Source organism: Aulonocara stuartgranti, assembly GCF_965226115.1.
Source record: "Aulonocara stuartgranti genome assembly, chromosome: 7".
Lineage (NCBI taxonomy): Eukaryota > Metazoa > Chordata > Actinopteri > Cichliformes > Cichlidae > Aulonocara > Aulonocara stuartgranti.
This window is the reverse complement of record NC_138945.1, coordinates 11,585,463-11,606,060: the sequence shown is the minus strand read 5'-3', so window position 1 is coordinate 11,606,060 and position 20,598 is coordinate 11,585,463. Positions and strand designations below refer to the sequence as shown.

Genomic DNA, 20,598 nt, shown 5'->3' with positions numbered 1-20,598 from the left:
GTAAAGCTTTGCCAAAAGAGCTGAAGCTGTTATCATAGTAAACCCATTAAGAATGGGATGTCACTCAAGTTCATGCATGTGAACTGCAAATTTTTGGGTCACTTGGATTTGTTCAATTTTTTATTTGTACTTTTTCTGCTTTTTTTTCTTTTCTTATGAGAATAACTGTTTAAATTCAAAGTCAGTCAGGTTTCTCTTTTACAAAAGGGGTGAGTGATAACTCTCAGATAATTAATTTGCATATTTTGTCTAAACATAAAAAAAGATGATGAAAGAAGATTTTTCATAGTTTTTTTTTTCCTCTTAAGGTTTAATGTCACAGCACTGTGAGTTAAGGGTGCAGAAATTAACTAAGAGATCATGTGCGTACAAGACTGAATGTGTCTGCCAGCGACTCCTCATACATATACTGAAAGTGGGGAAACCCCTAAGCCTCATGGATTGGGTCATAGTCTTTAGGGTTGTCTTGTTGAAAGGAAGCTGGTGATTTCAGTGAAGTCATTTTCTGTCTGTATGCTTCTAACAGGGCCAGAGGTTCGTCGGCAGTTTCCCGACGACTACAGAGATCAGGTCTTACATTTTCTTTTTTTTATGTATTGTACTTTTCTACAGTTGTACATACCATGCTTTCACTTTTTCTCTTTGACAAGCATTATTTTTATGTAATTTTTAATTATTATGTAGTGTCAATAATGTAAATGCCTCTATGCACACTGTTCTCTATGGATAGCTTCACATTACATGTTCCATTTGAGCCCCTCTAAATTTGTTCATGGATTAATGTACTTTATAATCCCTTTCTTTGTACCACAGGAAACTCTTAAAACTGTGTCCAAGTTCTGCTTCCCTTTCAGCATGGACAGGTATACACACATACACATCTGCACCTACATAGGGTTGATTAAATCTAAGCGAATTGAATTAAAATCATTGCTGTGGGTATTCAATGAAGTTTTTGGTGCTGGTACACTATTATTTATGTTAATGACACTATTAAATGCTATAGTATTTTGGCTCGTTTGGGCTATTAGCAAAATTATATACAGTATTTAGCCACACTAAGAACAAGAGGGGAAAAAAAGTAATGTTAGATGTTGTTGTTATAAGCTAAAGATGGGTCATTTTGAGATGTTGGTTTGGGGAAATTAAAATAATACAATGCTTTTGTTAGGTGCTGTAGTATAAATGCTAAAACAGTCCATTTTTGCCTGTTTGATTTAAATAGGTGACAATGCTTGATTGCCTTTTTCAGTAAAACATGGATGTCATATCTTGACTTGGACATAAAAGTCTCAAAATGTCTCACTCGAAACATCAAGATGAAAGTCACCTAGGATTTTGAAATTGATACCATATGTTCATCTACTAAGAATCTTAGATGCGTTTCTCAGTGACCTTGATGTCAACCTTAGTGGTCAAGGTTTCTGAAAATCTTGTGAATGCGATAACTTGAGAACAAGGCGAAGTAGGATTTCGAAATTTTATTCCATAGGTGTATCTCTAGGAGGCTGAGGAATACCACCAGTTGCCGCCAATATCTTTTTAAAACTATTCAGACCTGATGGGAGTTCAGGAGCTGGCCTAAAGACTGTCCACTAAACTAAGCTCAAATAAAACAGCATTCATTAATTGATTGTTCTGCTTTTATTAAGTTTTATTTGGCACCATTAACAGATGTCCGTTTTATTCTATATGAAGTCTGTTTGTCTATATATTCTGTTTATTTGTGTATCTGTATCTTATGGAAAGGACTTAGTCTTGTCTTCTCCTCCTCTCTCAACCAACAGTCTTTCTGTCAACCAAGTTGGCCAGAACTTTACGTTTGTGTTGACTGACATTGAGAGCAAACAGAGGTTTGGCTTTTGCCGCCTCTCGTCAGGTGCACACACTTGCTACTGTATTCTTAGGTAAGTATGTGTATAGGTGAGTGTGGGGTGTGCGTTCATTGTATTGTGGATTTTTTTGTGAAAAGCTGATATAAAACTGTTTTATTGCCAAATAAAAGAAGGTCTAGAAAAACAAATAAGCCTGACTTTTGATGAGATGTTAAATTTGGCAGTAAGATACTGTACATATTTTGTTATCTCCACTAGTGATAAAAAAAATTGACATCAGACTGAGAATCTCGCCCGTGCATCTTCTTTAGCTTTTGAATTTTCTGTGATTATACTTTATTTGCAGTCTTTAAAAATTAGTCATCCTAGTAAGTTCAATTCAATTCAAATCAGTTTAATTTATATAGTGAAAAACCAACAGCCGTCACATCAGGGACCTTTATATTCTAAGGTAAAGACCCTATAATCATAATGAAAAAAATCAGATGACACCTCATGAGCAAGCACTTGGTGACAGTAAGAAGGAAGAATCCCTTTTAACAGGAAGAAATCCCTGACAGAAACGGAGAGGGCCATTTAGGGCAACCAGTTGGGATTGTCTGTTAAATCTAAAAAAAATATTGTTTAGATTTAACAGCGAGCCAAGGAAGAGCAGCCAGTACAGGAGTGAAACGTCAAGTCAAATGGACCTCAGACTTGACTAAAAGCAGCTGAAAATGGGTACGTATAGCTGATTTAAAAGTGTTCGTTTTTTCCAGTATGAGGTGTCCGACTATTCCAGAGTCTAGCAGCTGTAACTGCAAAGCCCTAAGTTGCCTTTAGTTTTTGGGTGAGGCACTGACAGAAAACTAACAGGATGTTGATCTCAGTGACCTGGAGGCAAAAGACAGAATTAAAAGTTCTGTAATATATTGTGGCACTAATCTATGAAGACGTTAAAAAACAAGTACTAAACTTTTTTCATGTATTTAAACCTTCATAGGTAGCCAGTGCAGCTGAGCTAAAACAGGAGTAATGTACTGTCTTTCCTTTGAATCAGTTAAATTAAAGCAGCTGTATTTTGAACCATTTGCAAATTAAAGGGTGTGGAAGTGCCTAAACCTGTGTACAGGGAATTGCAGTAGTTTTTTATATTGCCATTAACCTTGTTTTCAGCTTCTTCTTTTTTTTCCAGCTGTATAATGAGCCAGAGGTATGTAGGTTCAAAACTAATTCAGATTATCCTATCCTTCAGATCCTTCAGTTTCAGATATCAAATCCTGCAGTGATTGCTATAAATGTGTGTTGTTGTTGTTGTTGGTGGGTTTTTTTTTGTTTTGTTTTTAGCTAATGCTTTAGCTACCTAATTTCTGCAACTTGATCAAAGACTTTGCTATGTCTATGATAAGCTGGGCAATCACAGCTGTTGCCAGTTACAGATAACACTTTACTCAAATACTAGCTAGTTATAACAATCACTGAAAAGAAACATAAGCATGTACTTACAGTAAGTACATGCTAAATCCGTTGTGATATGTCCATCTGAGCCTACCTAGCATGGGCCCAATCGCCACTACCAGGCAATTAATGTCACATTAGTTGGCTGGGAGTAGTGGTTGAGCTCTGTCTCCTGAACAAGAGCTTTTTTTGAGTGTGAGAGAAAGCTTGAACTGCTGAGCCTGAGTACGAGGTTAATGAACCCCTGATCTACAGAGAACTGTCCATTTGACCATTTTACTGGAACTAATATTCAAATGTATGATGATGAAACTGTAATAATGAAATTGAAGCTGATGCCAAAGATACAAATGTTCTCTTGAATGTTACCACATGGTTGAATCCGTGTTGTCTTCACGTGTATCCATCCATCCATCCATCCATCCATCTTCATCCGCTTTGTCCGGGGCCGGGTCACGGGGGCAGCAGCCTAAGCAAAGAGGCCCAGACCTCCCTCTCCCCAGCCACCTCCTCCAGCTTATCCGGGGGAATACCAAGGCGTTCCCAGGCCAGCCGAGAGATATAATCTCTCCAGCGTGTCCTGGGTCTGCCCCGGGGCCTCCTCCCGGTGGGACATGCCTGGAACACCTCACCCAGGAGGCGCCCAGGGGGCATCCTTGTCAGATGCCCGAACCACCTCAGCTGGCTCCTTTCAATGTGGAGCAGCAGCTGCTCTACTCTGAGCCCCTCCCGGATGGCCGAACTTCTCACCCTATCTCTAAGGGAGAGGCCAGCCACCCTTCGGAGGAAGCTCATTTCTGCCGCTTGTATCCGCGATCTCGTTCTTTCAGTCACTACCCACAGCTCGTGGCCATAGGTGAGGGTAGGGACGTAGATCGACCGGTAGATTGAGAGCTTCGCTTTTACACTCAGCTCCCTCTTCACCACGACGGACCGGTGCAGCGTCCGCATTACTGCAGCTGCAGCCCCAATCCGTCTGTCGATCTCCGGCTCCCTTCTCCCATCACTCGCGAACAAGACCCCGAGATACTTGAACTCCTCCACTTGGGGCAGGAACTCATCCCCGACCCGGAGTGGGCACTCCACCCTTTTCCGGCTGAGAACCATGGCCTCAGATTTGGAGGTGCTGATCCTCATTCCCGCTGCTTCACACTCGGCTGCGAACCGTTCCAGTGCGAGCTGGAGGCCCTCACCCGATGAAGCCAACAGAACCACATCATCTGCAAAAATCAGAGATGAGATTCTGAGGCCACCAAAGCGAAAGCCCTCCGCCACTTGGCTGCGCCTAGAAATCCTGTCCATAAAAATTATGAACAGAACCGGAGACAAAGGGCAGCCCTGGCGGAGCCCATCACCCACCGGGAACGAGTCCGACTTATTGCCGGCGATGCGAACCGAGCTCTTGCAACGGTTGTATAGGGATCGAATGGCCCGTAGCAATGGGCCAGACACCCCATATTCCCGCAACACCTCCCACAGGACACCCCGAGGGACACGGTCGAATGCCTTCTCCAAGTCCACAAAACACATGTAGACTGGTTGGGCAAACTCCCATGCACCCTCAAGTATCCTGGAGAGGATAAAGAGCTGGTCCAGTGTTCCGCGACCAGGACGAAAACCACATTGTTCCTCCTGTATCAGAGGTTCGACTAACGGACGAACTCTCCTTTCCAGCACCCTGGCATAGACTTTCCCAGGGAGGCTGAGGAGTGTGATCCCCCTGTAGTTGGAACACACCCTCCGGTCCCCTTTCTTAAAGATGGGGACCACCACCCCGGTCTGCCAGTCCACAGGTACTGCCCCTGATCTCCACGCAACATTGCAGAGGCGTGTCAACCAGGACAGCCCTACAACGTCCAGAGCCTTCAGGAACTCGGGGCGGACCTCATCAACACCAGGGGTTCTGCCACCAAGGAGTTGTTTAACTGCCTCAGTGACCTCGCCCCCGGAAATTGGCGGGTCATTCCCCTCATCCCCAGACTCTGCTTCCTCCTCGGAAGACGTGTCAGTGGGATTAAGGAGGTCCTCGAAGTATTCCTTCCACCGCCTGACAATTTTCTCAGTCGACGTCAGCAGCGCTCCGCCAGCACTATACACAGTGCAGGTAGAGCACCGCTTTCCCCTCCTGAGACGTCTGACGGTTTGCCAGAATCTCTTCGAGGCAGTCCGAAAGTCTTTTTCCATGGCCTCTCCGAACTCCTCCCACACCCGACTTTTTGCTTCAGCCACTGCCCGAGCCGCATTCCGCTTGGCCTGTCGATACCTGTCGGCTGCCTCCGGAGTCCCACAGGCTAACCAAGCCCGATAGGACTCCTTCTTCAGCCTGGTGGCTCCCTTCACCTCTGGTGTCCACCATTTGGTTCTGGGATTACCACCACGGCAGGCACCAACCACCTTGCGGCCGCAGCTCAATGCAGCAGCTTCGGCAATGGAGACGCTGAACATGGTCCATTCGGACTCAATGTCCCCAGTCTCCCTCGGAATGCTGTTGAAGCTCTGCCGGAGGTGTGCGTTGAAGATCTCGTGGACTGGGGCCTCTGCTAGACGTTCCCAGCACACCCTCACTACGCGTTTAGGTGCACCAGGTCTGTCCAGCGTCCTCCCCCGCCACCTGATCCAACTCACCACCAGGTGGTGATCAGTTGACAGCTCAGCCCCTCTCTTTACCCGAGTGTCCAGAACATATGGTCGCAGGTCTGCTGATACGATTACAAAATCGATCATCGACCTACGGCCTAGAGCGTCCTGGTGCCACGTGCACTTATGGACACTCTTATGTTCGAACAGGGTGTTCGTTATGGCCAAACTGTGATTAGCACAGAAGTCCAATAACAGAGCACCGCTCGGGTTCAGATCAGGGAGGCCGTTCCTCCCAATCACGCCCCTCCAGGTCTCGCTGTCGTTACCCACGTGAGCATTGAAGTCTCCCAGCAGGACAACAGAGTCTCCAGGTGGAGCACGTGTATTAAAACAATTTTAACTTTCCATTGTCTCTAAGTGCTTGCTCATAGGGGATGATCTGATTGTTGAGGTTTTCTCTGTATTATTGTAAGGTCTTTAGCTTAGAATATAAAGCATATTGAGGAACTGTTGTTGTGATTTGTTGCTATAAAAATAAAATTTAAATTAATTAAATTTAGCTAATACAGCTAACATGTATGTACACCACCAGTCAAAAGTTTGGACACACCTTCTCATTTAATGGTTTTTCTTTTTTTTTTTTTTTACTACTTTCTACATTGTAGATACATACTGAAGACATCAAATATATGAAGCAAGTTGTATGAAATTATACAGCAAAGAAAAAATTGATAAATAACTAAATATGTATTTTCTTTTAGATTGCTCAAAGTAGCCACCCTTTGTTTTGTTGATGGCGCTGCAAACCGTTGGCCTTCTCTCAGTGAGCTTCATAATGACAGGTGTGTCTTGTCAGAGTTTATTTGTGGAATTACTAGCTTTCTTAATAGGGTTGCGACCATTAGTTGTGTTGTGCAGAAGTCAGGTTGCTAACAGCTGACAGCCCTATTTGACAACTGTTGGAAATCATATTATAGCAAGAACCAAACAGCTAAGTAAAGAGAAATGACACTCCATCACTACTTTAAGAACTGAAGGTCATTCAATACGGAAAATTGCTAAAACTTTGAATATGCCCCCAAGTGCAGTCACGAAAACCATCGAGTGATTTGAAAAAAAAAACAAACTGGCTCACATGAACACTCCCCCAGGAAAGGAAGACCAAGAGTCACCTCTTCTGCTGATGATAAATTCAGTGGAGTCACCAGCCTCAGAAATTGCAAGTTAAAAGCATCTCAGATTAGAGCCCATATAAATGCCACACAGAGTTCCAGTAGCAGACACATCTCTACATCAACTGTTCAGAGGAGACTGGGGAATCAGGCCTTTATGGTCAAATAGCTGCTAAGAAACCACTACTAAGAAAAGCAACAAGTAGAAGAGATTTGTTTGGGCCAAATTTGAGATCTTTGGTTCCACACTTTGTGTAAGATAGAAAAGGTGAGCAAATAGTCTCTATATGCATGGTTCCCACCATGAAGCATGGAGGAGGAGGTGTGATGGTGTGGGGCATGCCCTGCTGGTGACACTGTTGGGGATTTAATTTTTATGTACAAAACTGAAGGCACACTGAACAAGCATGGCTACCACAGGATCCTGCAGCAACATGCCATCCCATCCGGTTTTGCATTTAGTTGGACCACCATTTACTTTTCAACAGGGCAATGACCCCAAACACACCTCCAGACTGTATAAGGGCTATATGACCAAGAAGAAGAGTGATGGAGTGCTGTGCCAGATGACTAAACCCAATCAAGATGGTTTAGGATGGACTGCAGAGTGAAGGGAAAAGGCCCAGCAAGCAAAGGGTGGCTATTTTGAAGAGTCTAAAATATATGTTTTGAGTTATTTCACACTTTGTTTATTACATAATTCCATGTGTTTAATTCATAGTGTTGATGCCTTCAGTGAGAATCTACAATGTAAAGAGTCCTGAAAATAAAGAAAAACCATTAAATGAAAAAGTGTGTCGAAATGTTTGACTGGTAGCATATATTACTCGGTCTCTTCTCATATTCATTATTGTTTGATTACATGGTCTCAATGCTTTAAAACCATTGCAGGCTCTATATAACTATGAAAACCTTTGAATAAAACGCTTTTGTTGTAACATTATCACCATTGTTAATTTTTTTTCAAAGGCACCTTATACTTCTTTTTTTTTGTTGAGTACATGAATTACCACATTGTTTGGAATATTTTACCCAATATACCTTCTTTGGCACTTAGTCATTACTATTGTTTTTTTGTTTTATTTTTGGTCAGTCTACATTTTTGTGGTTTCCTGTGTTTCACTTTATTTCTGCCATTGCTGAATGAACTCCACTCTACCTTTTTTAAAAATAGATGATTTCCATCTTGCTTGAATTGTGCTAATTAAAAACTGGTTTTGTGACTTTGTAGCTACCTTCCCTGGTTCGAAGTTTTCTACAAGCTGCTTAATATCCTTGCAGATTACACTGTCAAAGGACAGGTGAGAAATGACACACGATTCATCTTGAAATTGGATTTCTTCACCTCAGTTAGGAATTCATTGGCCAGTCTCTTCATTAGCCAATACATGCATGTCAGATCTTCTGTCCATTTTACTTTTAGCATCAGATACGGTCATTGTTTATTGGCCCTGGCTTGCTGGGGCTTTCAAATGTAGCTGCAGTTTTGGGACTTTTTCTGAGACTCTAGCTACACCATAACAGGTTATCGGTTCAGGCTGTGCTATTTGTATTTATTCGCATGAGGACATGCTATCCATGCATTTAGCGTGTTCTGATTAATTTTTTTATTAATTATTTTCATTTATTTATTTTTTTAGGAAAGCCAGTGGCAAGAGCTCCTGTTGCTACTGTATACGCTGCCCATCCCTGAACCTTGTGTCCCCATTCACCTTGGTGTGGTGAGTCTGACTCAACACATCACATCCAACTAAACTCGTAATTACACTGGAAAACACATATTACCTTTCCTTCATACAGAGGAAGTAATGGAATAATGGAATCACCCATACAAAATCCTGAAACAAGTTTAATTTTTAGCTTTAAAGTGTGACGCTCTCCTGGATTACTACACTAGGTGTTATTATGAATCATCATGCAGGGAATGCTGCTTAGATTTTCTACATTCTTTATTCACACTGTGAAGCACTCAGACACTTGTTGTCTGTCTCTCTCTAGCATTCCTATTTCATTGTGCCTGACACAAAGGAACTTCCCAGCATACCTGAGAATGTGAGTGTTTACTTTTCCTTTATGCTGAAAACATTAAAGTCAAATCTCAAAGCTGCTTTACATTTTGTCAAACAGAAGCCCACCGTTTTGACAGCTGACTCGTATCTCAACTATGACTTTGAAATTAGAGACTTTAGACGGGTTTTTGAGTGCACATGAATATGTGCTTATGTATTTTTTTCTTATGGACATAAACATCTTTTGACTTTTGAGGTCATCCCATGCTATGTGTGTAGATAGACCTACTGAATGGTAAAGTTCCACCCATAGACACAGTAATATCTGCTGTACATTAACAGGGTTACTGCAAATAAATAGTTGACGTACTCTTCTGTAAGAGCAGAAATATAGAAGTGCTCTAGGCTGTCAGGATCAAAAATTATAATGAATAAAAATAGCTTCAGATATTTGATCCTGTAAACCCAAAGTCTCACCTCTTGACAGCTTATGTCAAAATAACTACCCAACATGAAAGAATTTGAATTTCATTGATCACTGGGACATAAAACTAAATGTATAGACTCAAAATGTTTTTTGTTTTTTTTGGGTTTTTTTAAAAGGTTGCTGACTTTGCACTAGATTAAGTTATTACTTGGCAGTTAACTGTTACACATTATTACTGTTACCAATTTCTCCCATAGGTCCTGAGTGTTGTGTTTCTGGGAAAGACAAGTTTTTGGTCACATCGAAGCAGTACCTTCTGTCTTCAAGCCAATTTAAAAAGTCATCAACTATGTCCCGCTTGTTATGAAAATGACAAAAAAAAATCATTGGATTAGATTGTTTCTAGTCCAGATCAGCTACTGTAACTTCGATTGGGAGTGCTATAGGGAGTGCATAAATAATGTGCCAAAACATATGTACATTGTGCAGTTAACATGACTGCCATATTGCACTGCATTTATCAAATGAAATGCACAATATGGAGTTTCACAGGTTGACATTGTGATTCTCACTGGTCTTTACTGTCACAACTAACTCTTGTTTTTTCTCTTATTTTGTTTGATCCTTGCAGAGAAACCTAACAGAGTACTTTGTAGCAGTAGATGTCAATAACATGCTTCATCTGTACGCTAGTATGCTTTATGAACGTCGAATCCTCATCTGCTGTAGCAAACTTAGCACTGTAAGTAGAGTCCACTTCCTCTTTCTTCTCTCTGTTAATGCTCTGCCAGTTTGATAAGATAAGATAACCTTTATTAGTCCCACACGTGGGAAATTTGAAATTTGTTGGGCCTTGAATATTTCAGTAATTTGTCAATTTGTTAATGACCATGAAGAGATTTTCTTTAAACTGTCATTTTGAAACAATTCCCTTAAAGTGGCCACAGATATCATTTCACCCCATATTTAGAACACTGGTAGTAAACAGGCAAGTGTTGTTACTGAACGATGGAAAATAATGTGCTATATGATCAAATGCAAAAGCCAATGAAGATCTCTTTGGTTTTATTTTGTTTATTTCACTTTCAGTTTTGCTTTTTTGTTTCCCTTTGACATCCAGCCACCTTTAATGTAGCTGTAATATAGATTTTGACATTTTTCCATTTGTTTTCCTATTTTTAATTTTCAACCACATCCCTGTTGTTCCAACTACCTGAATGAAAGATATAGGTAGCTATCAAGGAAAACAAAATCACTATTCTCCTTTGCTCCACCTCCGAAAATGTTTCCACCCAACCCAGTTCTGAATTAACTGTTTGTTTGTTTTAAATTCTTTGTACAATAAATTGAACATATTTAAAGACCCTATACCAAATTTTAATCTCGTAGTTTTACAGTCCCTCAAAGTAGAGAGTGGTGGTTTAAGTGAGTATTTGAGCATTTTTTAACCCTCAAATAGACAGAACAAGAACTTAATCTTTCTTGACTGTTTTTACAATTCAGAGGTATCCTATTTATCACTGGATAAAAAGTGTAGTAAACAGTGGACAGGTTGTGAATTCATCTTTATAAAAATAAACCTAATTGTCCATTGAGGACATATGAAACCACATTGACCAAAACAATTAACTTGGAGATTACAGCCTGAGTCTTTAATATGTCTCTATATTATAGGTCTGAAAATTTCAAGGCTTCAGTCTGAAGTTCTGAAGACTTGAACTGTATTTTCACAGTTGCTGTCTGAATGTAAAACGGATTGATACTGTACCCTAGGGCAGTGGTTCCCAAACTTTTTTTGCTGGGCCCCCCTTTGTTTTACAAAGCCCCCCCCCCCCAACGCACACACACACACACACACATCCTCCAACCACACACACCCATATTTTGCTCCATTGCGGTTTATTTTACACCTCAAACATTTAGTAAACAATTAAGCAAATACAAGTAATCTGCAATAAATTACAGGTAGTAAGAAAATAAACTACTAACTTTTTTACGCTGCGTCCGCACCTACACGGGTATTTTTGAAAACGCAGCTGTTTTGTCCACACGTAAACGGCGTTTTTAATCACCGAAAACTGAGATTTTTTTAAAACTCCTTTTTTGCGTTTACGTGTGGACGAGGAATACAGAGCTGGTCACGCAACGTCAAAGGTTTGTGCCTTTTTTCATGTCAGCTGTGCTCCACGTTATTGTTTACATGAGATGAATTGCAGAATGGCAGATAGAGACAAAATACTGTTAATCTGACTGTCTGCAGGTTTTACACGCTTACATACACACACAGTTACTGTCCCTCCATTTAGAAAGGCAGAGGCGTCACGATGTGCTTATTTTACGTGTAGTTGTTTTTTCCTGTGTAATAATATTCAACATTGTTGTCAATACATTTTTCAAAAAATGCCTCTCTGTGCAAAATGGGTTTAAAAACATCAAAAAATGTGGGATACTGTTTGTCCGTGATTTAGACAGGGGGAACAAATCGTGGTAGGATCAGCCTGATATTATTTGTATCCCGCTGTAACTTTTCTGTATAAAGAGCTAACCTCTCCAAAATGTCAGGAGTAGTTAGTCATTGCAAGAAGTGTTTGTGAACTAAAAATCAAGAATGTGGGATACTGTTTGTCCGTGATTTGGAGAGCCCAGCTCCCGATGCAGGGGAAACCAATTCTGCAGGGGAGACCTACCTCAGCACTTGTGCAGGTGAAACCAAAGAGAAGATATGCTTCACCATATTTTCTAGTCTTTGGGTCGGAAGGAAGTTGGTTTGCTTCACCTCCCGCTTTGCGTTTGTGTGGGAGCCCCGTGCTAGCAGTGTCCAAGCATTGTTTTTTTTGTTTTTTTTTCCCCTTTTCATACCCCCCCCCGCAATGGTTCTGCGCCCCCTCTAGGGGGCGGGCCCCACACTTTGGGAAGGTCTGCCCTAGGGTATCGTCTTCACAGCGCACTCATCCTAGACCCTATTCTATCTTTCTGGAAGTTAATGGGACCATAGTTTAATTTTGTGTTGGTTACTTCCCATCTAGACCAGCACTTTGGTCTATATGGTCACTTTGGAATCAGTTTTTCTGGTGCAGTTTGCATATTGTCTAAAAAACAAAACATCTCTTTGGGTGTTCACAGTTAACAGCTTGTGTCCATGGGTCTGCAGCCATGTTATTTCCAATGCACTGGCAACATGTTTACATCCCTGTCTTGCCTCAGCATCTGTTAGACTACTGTTGGTGAGTGTACTGGGCATCATCTACACTCCAGATTCTCTACATGGTAAAACACATGGTGCCAAGGCACACTCAAATGCGATCTGCAGAATATAATTTATATGTAAAGTATAGTTCATATTTCAATAAGACACCTTCATGTTTTTGGTCTGACTCCTTTTTTTAATTAATTTCCTCAATGTTTACCTTTTGTCTTGATAAATTTGAATGATCTTGCAATCAGCAAAATAATTGCAGCATCTCTTGCACACTGTTTCTGGAGTTGAATGAGAAAAAATATCTTAATAGGTTGTGGAAGTGCCTGCCAACTAGACTGAAAACCAGTGTTAAGATTACACAACCAAGCTATTAGCTCATTTATAGCTATGTGTGGCTTTTTTCCCCCCCAGTGCCCCGATGCCTTACCTCATTGGAGTCCACTCCAGCCTAATGGAGGTAGGTGTGTTCAACTGGCATTTAGTAGAAAAAGTTAATTGTTTTCAGTCATTCTTTCTCTGGTATGAACTAGTTGTTTGAACGTTTGGCGTCTATACAGAAATCTTTGTGTATTTTGACACTTGGTATTATGCCATGTCTTCTCTCTACTGCATGTAGAAAGTTCGAGGGATGGCTCTGGATGATGTGGTGGTCCTTAATGTGGATACAAACATGCTTGAAAGCCCCTATGATGACCTCCAAAGCCTTCCCAATGATGTGGTAAGGAACTATAGGACTGCTATCCTGTTGAGAAACTGTTTTATAAAAATTGAGCAACCATTCCAGGTTGAAAGTGTTTTCTAATAACTAAATTTTATACCTTAAGGTTTCTGCTTTGAAAAGTCGACTGAAGAAGGTTTCAGCAACAACAGGAGACTGTGTGGCTCGAGCCTTCCTCAAGAGTCAGGCAGCTCTGTTCAGCAGCTACAGGAGTGCGCTGCAGATTGAGTCGGTCAGTGCACGAACTAGATCACACCCATGAATGGAGCAAAGATATAATATGTGAAGCACTCAAACTGCTGCAATCTAAACTGTTAGTTTAAGTAACAGGACCATTCAAGTAAGGTCAATGTTCAAGGTATTTCTTGCACGTATTAAATCAAATGAAAGCCGTTGCTTACCAAACTGGACGGTGCACTGCAAATTGCAGTCAGCATGTCTGCTTTGGGTGTGAGGCAGGAAGTGCTGATCTGTTGAAGCCATCATCTATTGTGCTCTATTACCACAATTCACTGTGGCTACAAGTAGATAAAGTGCAGTCTCCATTTTAACCCAGTGGACTGAGGAATATGAACATGTGGTACTCATGATAATTATTTAAAAAAAAATGAGGCGGAAGAACGAAAGTCCTCATCATCATAGACAGTATAGAAGTTTGATATAAAATATAATTGTTTTATAGTGTCTATGGTCATCATTTACCTAACTTTAACTTCAGATTTTATTTTTCTTTTATTTTTTGTCAAGATGTTATACAAGCTTGTACACATTATATACATCTTATATGTGATTAGATTTCTCCAAGCATATTAAAATATGCAAAACGTCATACGAACACAAGAACAGAAAGCAAAAAAAAAAAAAAGGGAGGGGTGCTGTGACTAAATCAAATAATAATAAATATCAAATCTTTTCAACTTAGTCACAGCATCTAGCAAGAAGGGAAAAGAAAACCAAGATCTCAGTTTGCTGGGGGATAGGTTAAGAGTAGGGGTGCAACGATATTCGTATCGATATTGAACCGTTCGATACAGTGCTTTCGGTTCGGTACGCATATGTATCGAACAATACAACATTTGTAATTTCTTTTATCAATTTTCCTTCTGACGATGCTGTCTGTGTTGAGCGCTCAGTGAATCTGTGTTCGACTACTCCGCCTAGGCTGCACTGTCGAGCGCAGATCCACTGAGCGCTCAACACAGACAGCATAGTCAGAAGGAAGAGCGCAGGGCAAGCTAGCGAGACAGAAGTTAAGCTCTACTTGCAACAGGCAAATTGAACCTCATTCAGATCTGGCGTTTGGAATTATTTTGGTTTTCATGTGACGTATGACCCTGAAGGTAAGCGAGTCATGGACTAAAGTAAAACAGTATGTTGGATGTGCCATGCAATGCTCAATTACATTGGTGTGAACTAGTGTGTTAGCGCAGTTAGCTCGTTAACGTGTTGGCCGTCTAGCCCCATGCACGGAGTGATCGGCGGTAGCTCGTTAACGGAGATTTGCCGTGTTGTGGCGTTAAGGTCATTTCAACGAGATTAACCTGAAAGCACTAGTGGGAACACAACGAATATGACTGCACATTTACGCCGACATCATCCTAGTGCAAAGACAAGTGGAAGCAGACAAAAAAAAGCAAGCATGCTACTAACTTTAGCCGAGTCATTTAGACAGCTGTTAGCACATGATTCTCCTTATGCTGCTGAGAATATAGCCCAGAAGAAGCGGATAGTATAGCTTTTATTTTGGAAAGAGCCATTTCTCTGTAATAAACTCTCTTTTCCAAAGATGAGTGATTCCTCAATCAGATACAGGGCTTGCAATATCGCTAGCCCGACGTCCTGGAGCTAGCGATTTTTTTCAGTCGGGCTACCAAAATCTCTTCCCTTTCTCTTCCCTGCCCGTCGGGCTATTGTAGGAAAAATATATGTCAATGCTTTTGCATTCTTTCAGAAATGTAGCTGGGTAATTATGTCATTGGCATCGGTGAGCCACTGTCAATATGTGACATATTGAAGTCGCGTTTGAATTTGCGCTTGTTTTTTTGCTTTCACTTTGCAATCGTGCGAACTGTGTATAGAGAGCGACAGCACTGATCTGTGAGTGATGATAATTTGTGCACCAATTCCTCTGACATCGTCTTATTAATCGTTAGCTTACTATGCAAACATGACAAGTGAAATCTCCCGCAGCTTAAACATGTGAGAGGTTGATCGCGCAGAGAATCGCTGAGCTTATGTGAGTGAGCGTGTAAAAGCATTTCAGTTCTGCTGAGCCAAATAAGACAGGTCAGGGTGAAGAAGTGACAGCCAAAGAAAAGCTTACCACAAAACGGAGAAGTTATGACAAATCAGACTATAAGGCAAAAAGAAAGTGCAGCTTTATGGTTTCATGGACAAAAGAATTTCTGTGGCTGCGATATGATGAGCTAAATAACCAGGGCTGCACATAAGTGGTCCGCAGGTGCGCATTCGCTGTCAAAATAAAAAACACGCACAAGGGTTAGGGTTAAATTTAAAAACTGTACTTTTGAGTTAAAATATATATTTATAATTTTAATAAATGACAAATTAAAAATGCATGAACATTTTTTTGTATCGAAAAAATATCGAACCGTGACACCAAAGTATCGAACCGAACCGAACCGTGAATTTTGTGTATCGTTGCACCCCTAGTTAAGAGGTGTCATTGTAACTCCAAATATGGCAATTAGAGGGTCTTTTCTGATCTGGATTTCAAAAAGTCCTGAAAGTACAGAAAAGAAATCACTCCAGAATCTGTGCAAACTTGGATAGAAGAAAAACATATGACTTAGGTTACAATGTGAGGTTTGACATCTGTCACACTGATCTAGAACTGAAGGAAAGATTTTAGATAAATGGGAATTTGGAAAATTGACTGTTTAAAACTTCAAACTGTACAAGCCATAACATAGCACATGGTGTACTTGAAAGTATGGCGAGAATCATGTTATCCCACCATGATTCAAACACTTCAGCACCTAATTGACGCTCCCACGCAGTTCGGATTTTACTTGATGAGTCAGATTCAGTCGCCATAAGTGTATGATATATATTAGATAGAGTTAATTTCTGATTAGGCCTAAGAACCAGAAGGTCAACACATGGTGGGTCAGCAGGGAGAATTTGGAAAATTTGGAAACAGTGATGAAATACAGTGTCTAATTTAAAAGCAGAGAAACAAGTGAGAAGGAGGCAGGTTAAATTTTGGGGACAGCTCTGAAAAGCTAAGAAAGACATTCTCTTTGTGAAGGGCTTGCATGGTTTTTATGCCTCTTTTATGCCAGATCAAGTAAGCGGCATAGGTGGTGGCAGGGGGAAATGACGATTTCTTAACAACAGTATTCTGCTAGAGGAAGATATGAATTTATAATGAGATCTAAACTGAGACCAAATCTTAAGTGTAGAGAGCACTATGGGATTTAAAGTAACAGAAGATTTAGAAGAAGTTTAATAATAGATAAGAGAGGTGGGTGAAAAAGGTGGGAAAATTGAATTTCAAGTTTACACCAAATCAGATCTGGTGAATTTAGGCAGTAAGTGAATTTACGTTTAAGTATGTGAAGACCAGTAATACATCAAAAATTTTGGTAGGGAAAGATCCCCATTAGAGGTGAACTTTTGCAATAGAGAGAGCCCTTCCACAGAAAAGAAGAAACCATCTGGTCTGAGGACTTAAAAAACTGTTTGGACAGAAATAGGGGAATACTATTTCCCCTGACATAAAAAGAGAAACCTGGGTAGCACATTCATTTTGATAACATTAGTCCTGCCTATTGGTGACAAAGGGATAGCAGGGGGCTCTAATTTTCAGAAAACTGTGAAGGCAAAGTACGTGTAGTATTAATTCCAAGCATTTAAACCCTGAGGGGCTGAGCTCGAAAGGAATGTCAGATGTCAGTCACCATAGGATGGACTAAATTTGGTTTCTTTGCTCCTTTATGTAAGACACTACTTTATAACTGCAGTGATGTGAAAAAGAAAACAATGTGATTATGGCATCATGTGAAACTTTTTTTTTTCACATCCCTGAGTTATACACTATTATAAAGTACTGTGACAGTTGGTATTTTTTTCTGCATTTTAGGAAGAACGTATAACATTTAATGAAGAAACCTTTCTAAACCATCGGTCGAGTGCCATGAGACAGTTCCTTCAGAATGCCATTCAGCTGCAGTTATTCAAACAGGTATTTATATGCTTACACCCCTCACTGTGTCTCTGTGCCTAACACTAAACATTAGCCTACTAACCTTTACCTGTACTGGCACAATGTCTTCACTGTGAAAGTGTAAAGATAAAATAAAAATAAATACATTTTACTATAAAAGGCCACACGCACACACACAAGCTTCCTTTTGCTGGCTCATGTGTTTTGGTTTGACCTGCAGTTCATTGACGGCCGCTTAGACCTGCTGAACTCAGGCGAAGGTTTTAGTGACATCTTTGAGGAGGAGATCAACATGAGTGAATATGCAGGTCAGTATTCACACTGGAATACTATTTATGCTCTGTAATAGGATATGAAATTTCCTCATCTAGTATCCAGTATTCCACCTGCTTGATGCTGTGTATTTTTGTTTCTCCCCCACAGGCAGTGACAAAACCTACCACCAGTGGTTGTTCACTGTAAAGGTAAGCACATCTGAATACTAAGATTAGTTTCTTAACCAAGTTGTATCCATAAAATCAAAGGGGTTAAGAGGGTAATCCCTCAACCTGCACTGCACTCTGCAGCTGTAGATATTATTGAAACATGTAAACATATGTCATCTCAATTATCTTGTTTTGTTAGAAGGAAAAAGAAGCATTCAGGAAGTTTTTAAATTATATATTTTACTTATAGTCAAAAGCATATAAATCAAGAGTAAAATTTTACCCATCTGTTGACAACAGCTGTTTGCTAAGATAGAAATCATGGAAATTTTGAAAATTCAGCATCTAATGGAATTAATTTTAAAAATAAATGGCTCCAGAGGGTTGAACATGTAGGTTTTTTTGGCAATTGTATCAATTTTTGAAATATTGTTTCAGTTATCTGCTATGCTGTTAGGTCATGGTCTCACACACCAGCACAAATCTCTGTCGAAACGTGTGAAAAACACTATATATATCCCATGATTCAATAACTTGCATAGCCACTTTTAGCAGTAACTTGAAATAATTGTTTTCTGTATAAATTTTTCAGCCTCTCTCTTTTGGAATTTGTGCCCATTTCTTTGTGCAACATTCCAGGTTTTATTTACACAGAGTGCTTTAGTCAGGTTGAGGCCTGGACTTTGACTAGTGCAGCAACTTCATTCTTTCCTTTTACAGTCATGCCGTTGTAGATTTGGTGGTGTACTTGGGATCATTGTCATATTGGATAACCAAGTTTTCAAGTCAGTTCACTTTTATTTATATAGCATCAATTCACGACACCAGTGGCCTCAAGGTGTTTTATATTATAAGGCAAAGACCCTACAATAATACAGAGAAAACTGAGAGAAACTCAACAATTAGAACCCTCCCCCTCGAGCAAGCACTTTGGTGACAGTGGGAAAGAAAAACTCCCCTTTAACAGGAAGAGATCTTCAGCAGAACCAGGCTCAGGGAGGGGTGGCCATCTGCCAAGACCACTTGGGGGTGAGATGATGAAGACAGGACAGAGACATGCTGTGGAAGAGAGGTGGAGATTAATAATACTTAATGATTAAATGCGGATGTGTATAAACACATCGTGTTGTCTGATTCTGCAAATAGACAATGTTATGTTGCATTCACTCCTTTATTCGACTCACTTTGTTCTATGTGTTTCAGTGCTTTATATAATTGTAGGTGCTAATATATAAAAATAAAAATACAACAGGTATAATAAGTATTGAACACATCACCAATTTTCTAAATAAATATATTTCTAAAGATGCTGTTGGCATAAAATTCTCACCAGATGTTGGTAGCTATCCATTCAATCCACACATGCAAAGAAATCAAATCATAGATTATTACACAATGTCCATAAATTGTGTAATAATACGAAATAACGCAGGGAAAAAGAACCAAGCAGGTGACGAAAGGGAGGTGAAAACAAAATCATGACACCAGCTGAAATTCATCAGTAGTTAAAAACCTGCCACTTAGTGCAAAATAATATCAGCTGTTTTTGTCCTAACTGATGGGTTATAAAAAAAGATGTCTCATTACCAAGGTGTCACACAAGAAACATCTCATATGAGAACAAAATTGAATGTTTTTGCCATAATACACACCATATTTTGAAGTCAAAAGGTTGATGATGGATGTGGGAACATCATGGCATGGGACTGTTTTTCATTATGGCACACTTCATATAATTTAAGGAAGGATAAATTAAACAAATGACTGGTTCATTCTTGATTAAAAATCAGCTGCATATACCAAGATAACGAAATACCAATATACCAATACCATATACCAAGATGAAATTAAGGTGGACGTTTCAGCAAGACAATGGTCCCAAACACAGCCAAGGAAATTCTCAGTTGGTTTCAGAGAAAGAAAACAAGGCTGCTAGAATGGCCCAACCAATTACCTGACCAATTGAAAATCTATGGAAAGAACGAAAGAAAGAAAGAAAATTGGTGACGTTTCAATAGTTATTTCATATCACCAGTTATTTCCATGAGTAACATTTTTAAGAGGCTTTAACAGGTTTCTTGTATGTGGGGTATCACATAATGCAGAATGACACTGATAACACTCTGAATAAAAGATTAAAAATTGTTGCAAACTGGGAAAGACACCATTTCCCTTGTTTTTTCCATGTTGGTTAAATCACTGCTAACAAAATGGTAAATGGATTAGTACCTATATAGCACTTTTCTACTCTATTTGAGGAGTCAAAGTGCTTTCTTACCATAAGACTCATTCACCCGTACTTTCATATAAGCAAATTATTTTCTGTTCCTAAGTACTTTTAACCTAACATTCATACACTCAAGTGTGCATCAGGGGAATCTGATTTTTTGATATCTTGCCCAAGGATACTTCAACATGCAGACCACAGGTGCCTGGGATTGAACCATTGACCTTCAGATTAGTAGACACCCGCCTCTCCTTTTTGAGACAGAAACTTTGATGGGCTAATGTTAATTTAATGTTTCAACTGGTTTTAAGGATTTTGATTGGAGTTTGAGAACTTTGATGATACTGGTTCAACTAAAAATTAATCGTAATATATATAAA

At 40.0% G+C, this 20,598-nt stretch overlaps 1 protein-coding gene across 1 annotated transcript in view; it reads left to right on the top strand.

Annotated features, from left to right (window-relative positions):
* The window catches only part of dennd1a (DENN/MADD domain containing 1A), a 40,402-nt gene that overhangs the window by 7,752 nt on the left and 12,052 nt on the right, over nucleotides 1-20,598 (top strand). The window contains exons 3-16 of the mRNA XM_082541109.1: nucleotides 527-570; nucleotides 814-863; nucleotides 1,788-1,907; nucleotides 8,256-8,325; nucleotides 8,665-8,745; nucleotides 9,023-9,076; nucleotides 10,092-10,202; nucleotides 12,584-12,684; nucleotides 13,071-13,116; nucleotides 13,276-13,377; nucleotides 13,484-13,609; nucleotides 17,483-17,584; nucleotides 17,787-17,874; nucleotides 17,990-18,030. Of these exons, the coding sequence (XP_082397235.1) occupies nucleotides 527-570; nucleotides 814-863; nucleotides 1,788-1,907; nucleotides 8,256-8,325; nucleotides 8,665-8,745; nucleotides 9,023-9,076; nucleotides 10,092-10,202; nucleotides 12,584-12,684; nucleotides 13,071-13,116; nucleotides 13,276-13,377; nucleotides 13,484-13,609; nucleotides 17,483-17,584; nucleotides 17,787-17,874; nucleotides 17,990-18,030 (1,136 nt within the window). The remainder of the gene's footprint in view (nucleotides 1-526; nucleotides 571-813; nucleotides 864-1,787; nucleotides 1,908-8,255; nucleotides 8,326-8,664; nucleotides 8,746-9,022; nucleotides 9,077-10,091; nucleotides 10,203-12,583; nucleotides 12,685-13,070; nucleotides 13,117-13,275; nucleotides 13,378-13,483; nucleotides 13,610-17,482; nucleotides 17,585-17,786; nucleotides 17,875-17,989; nucleotides 18,031-20,598) is intronic.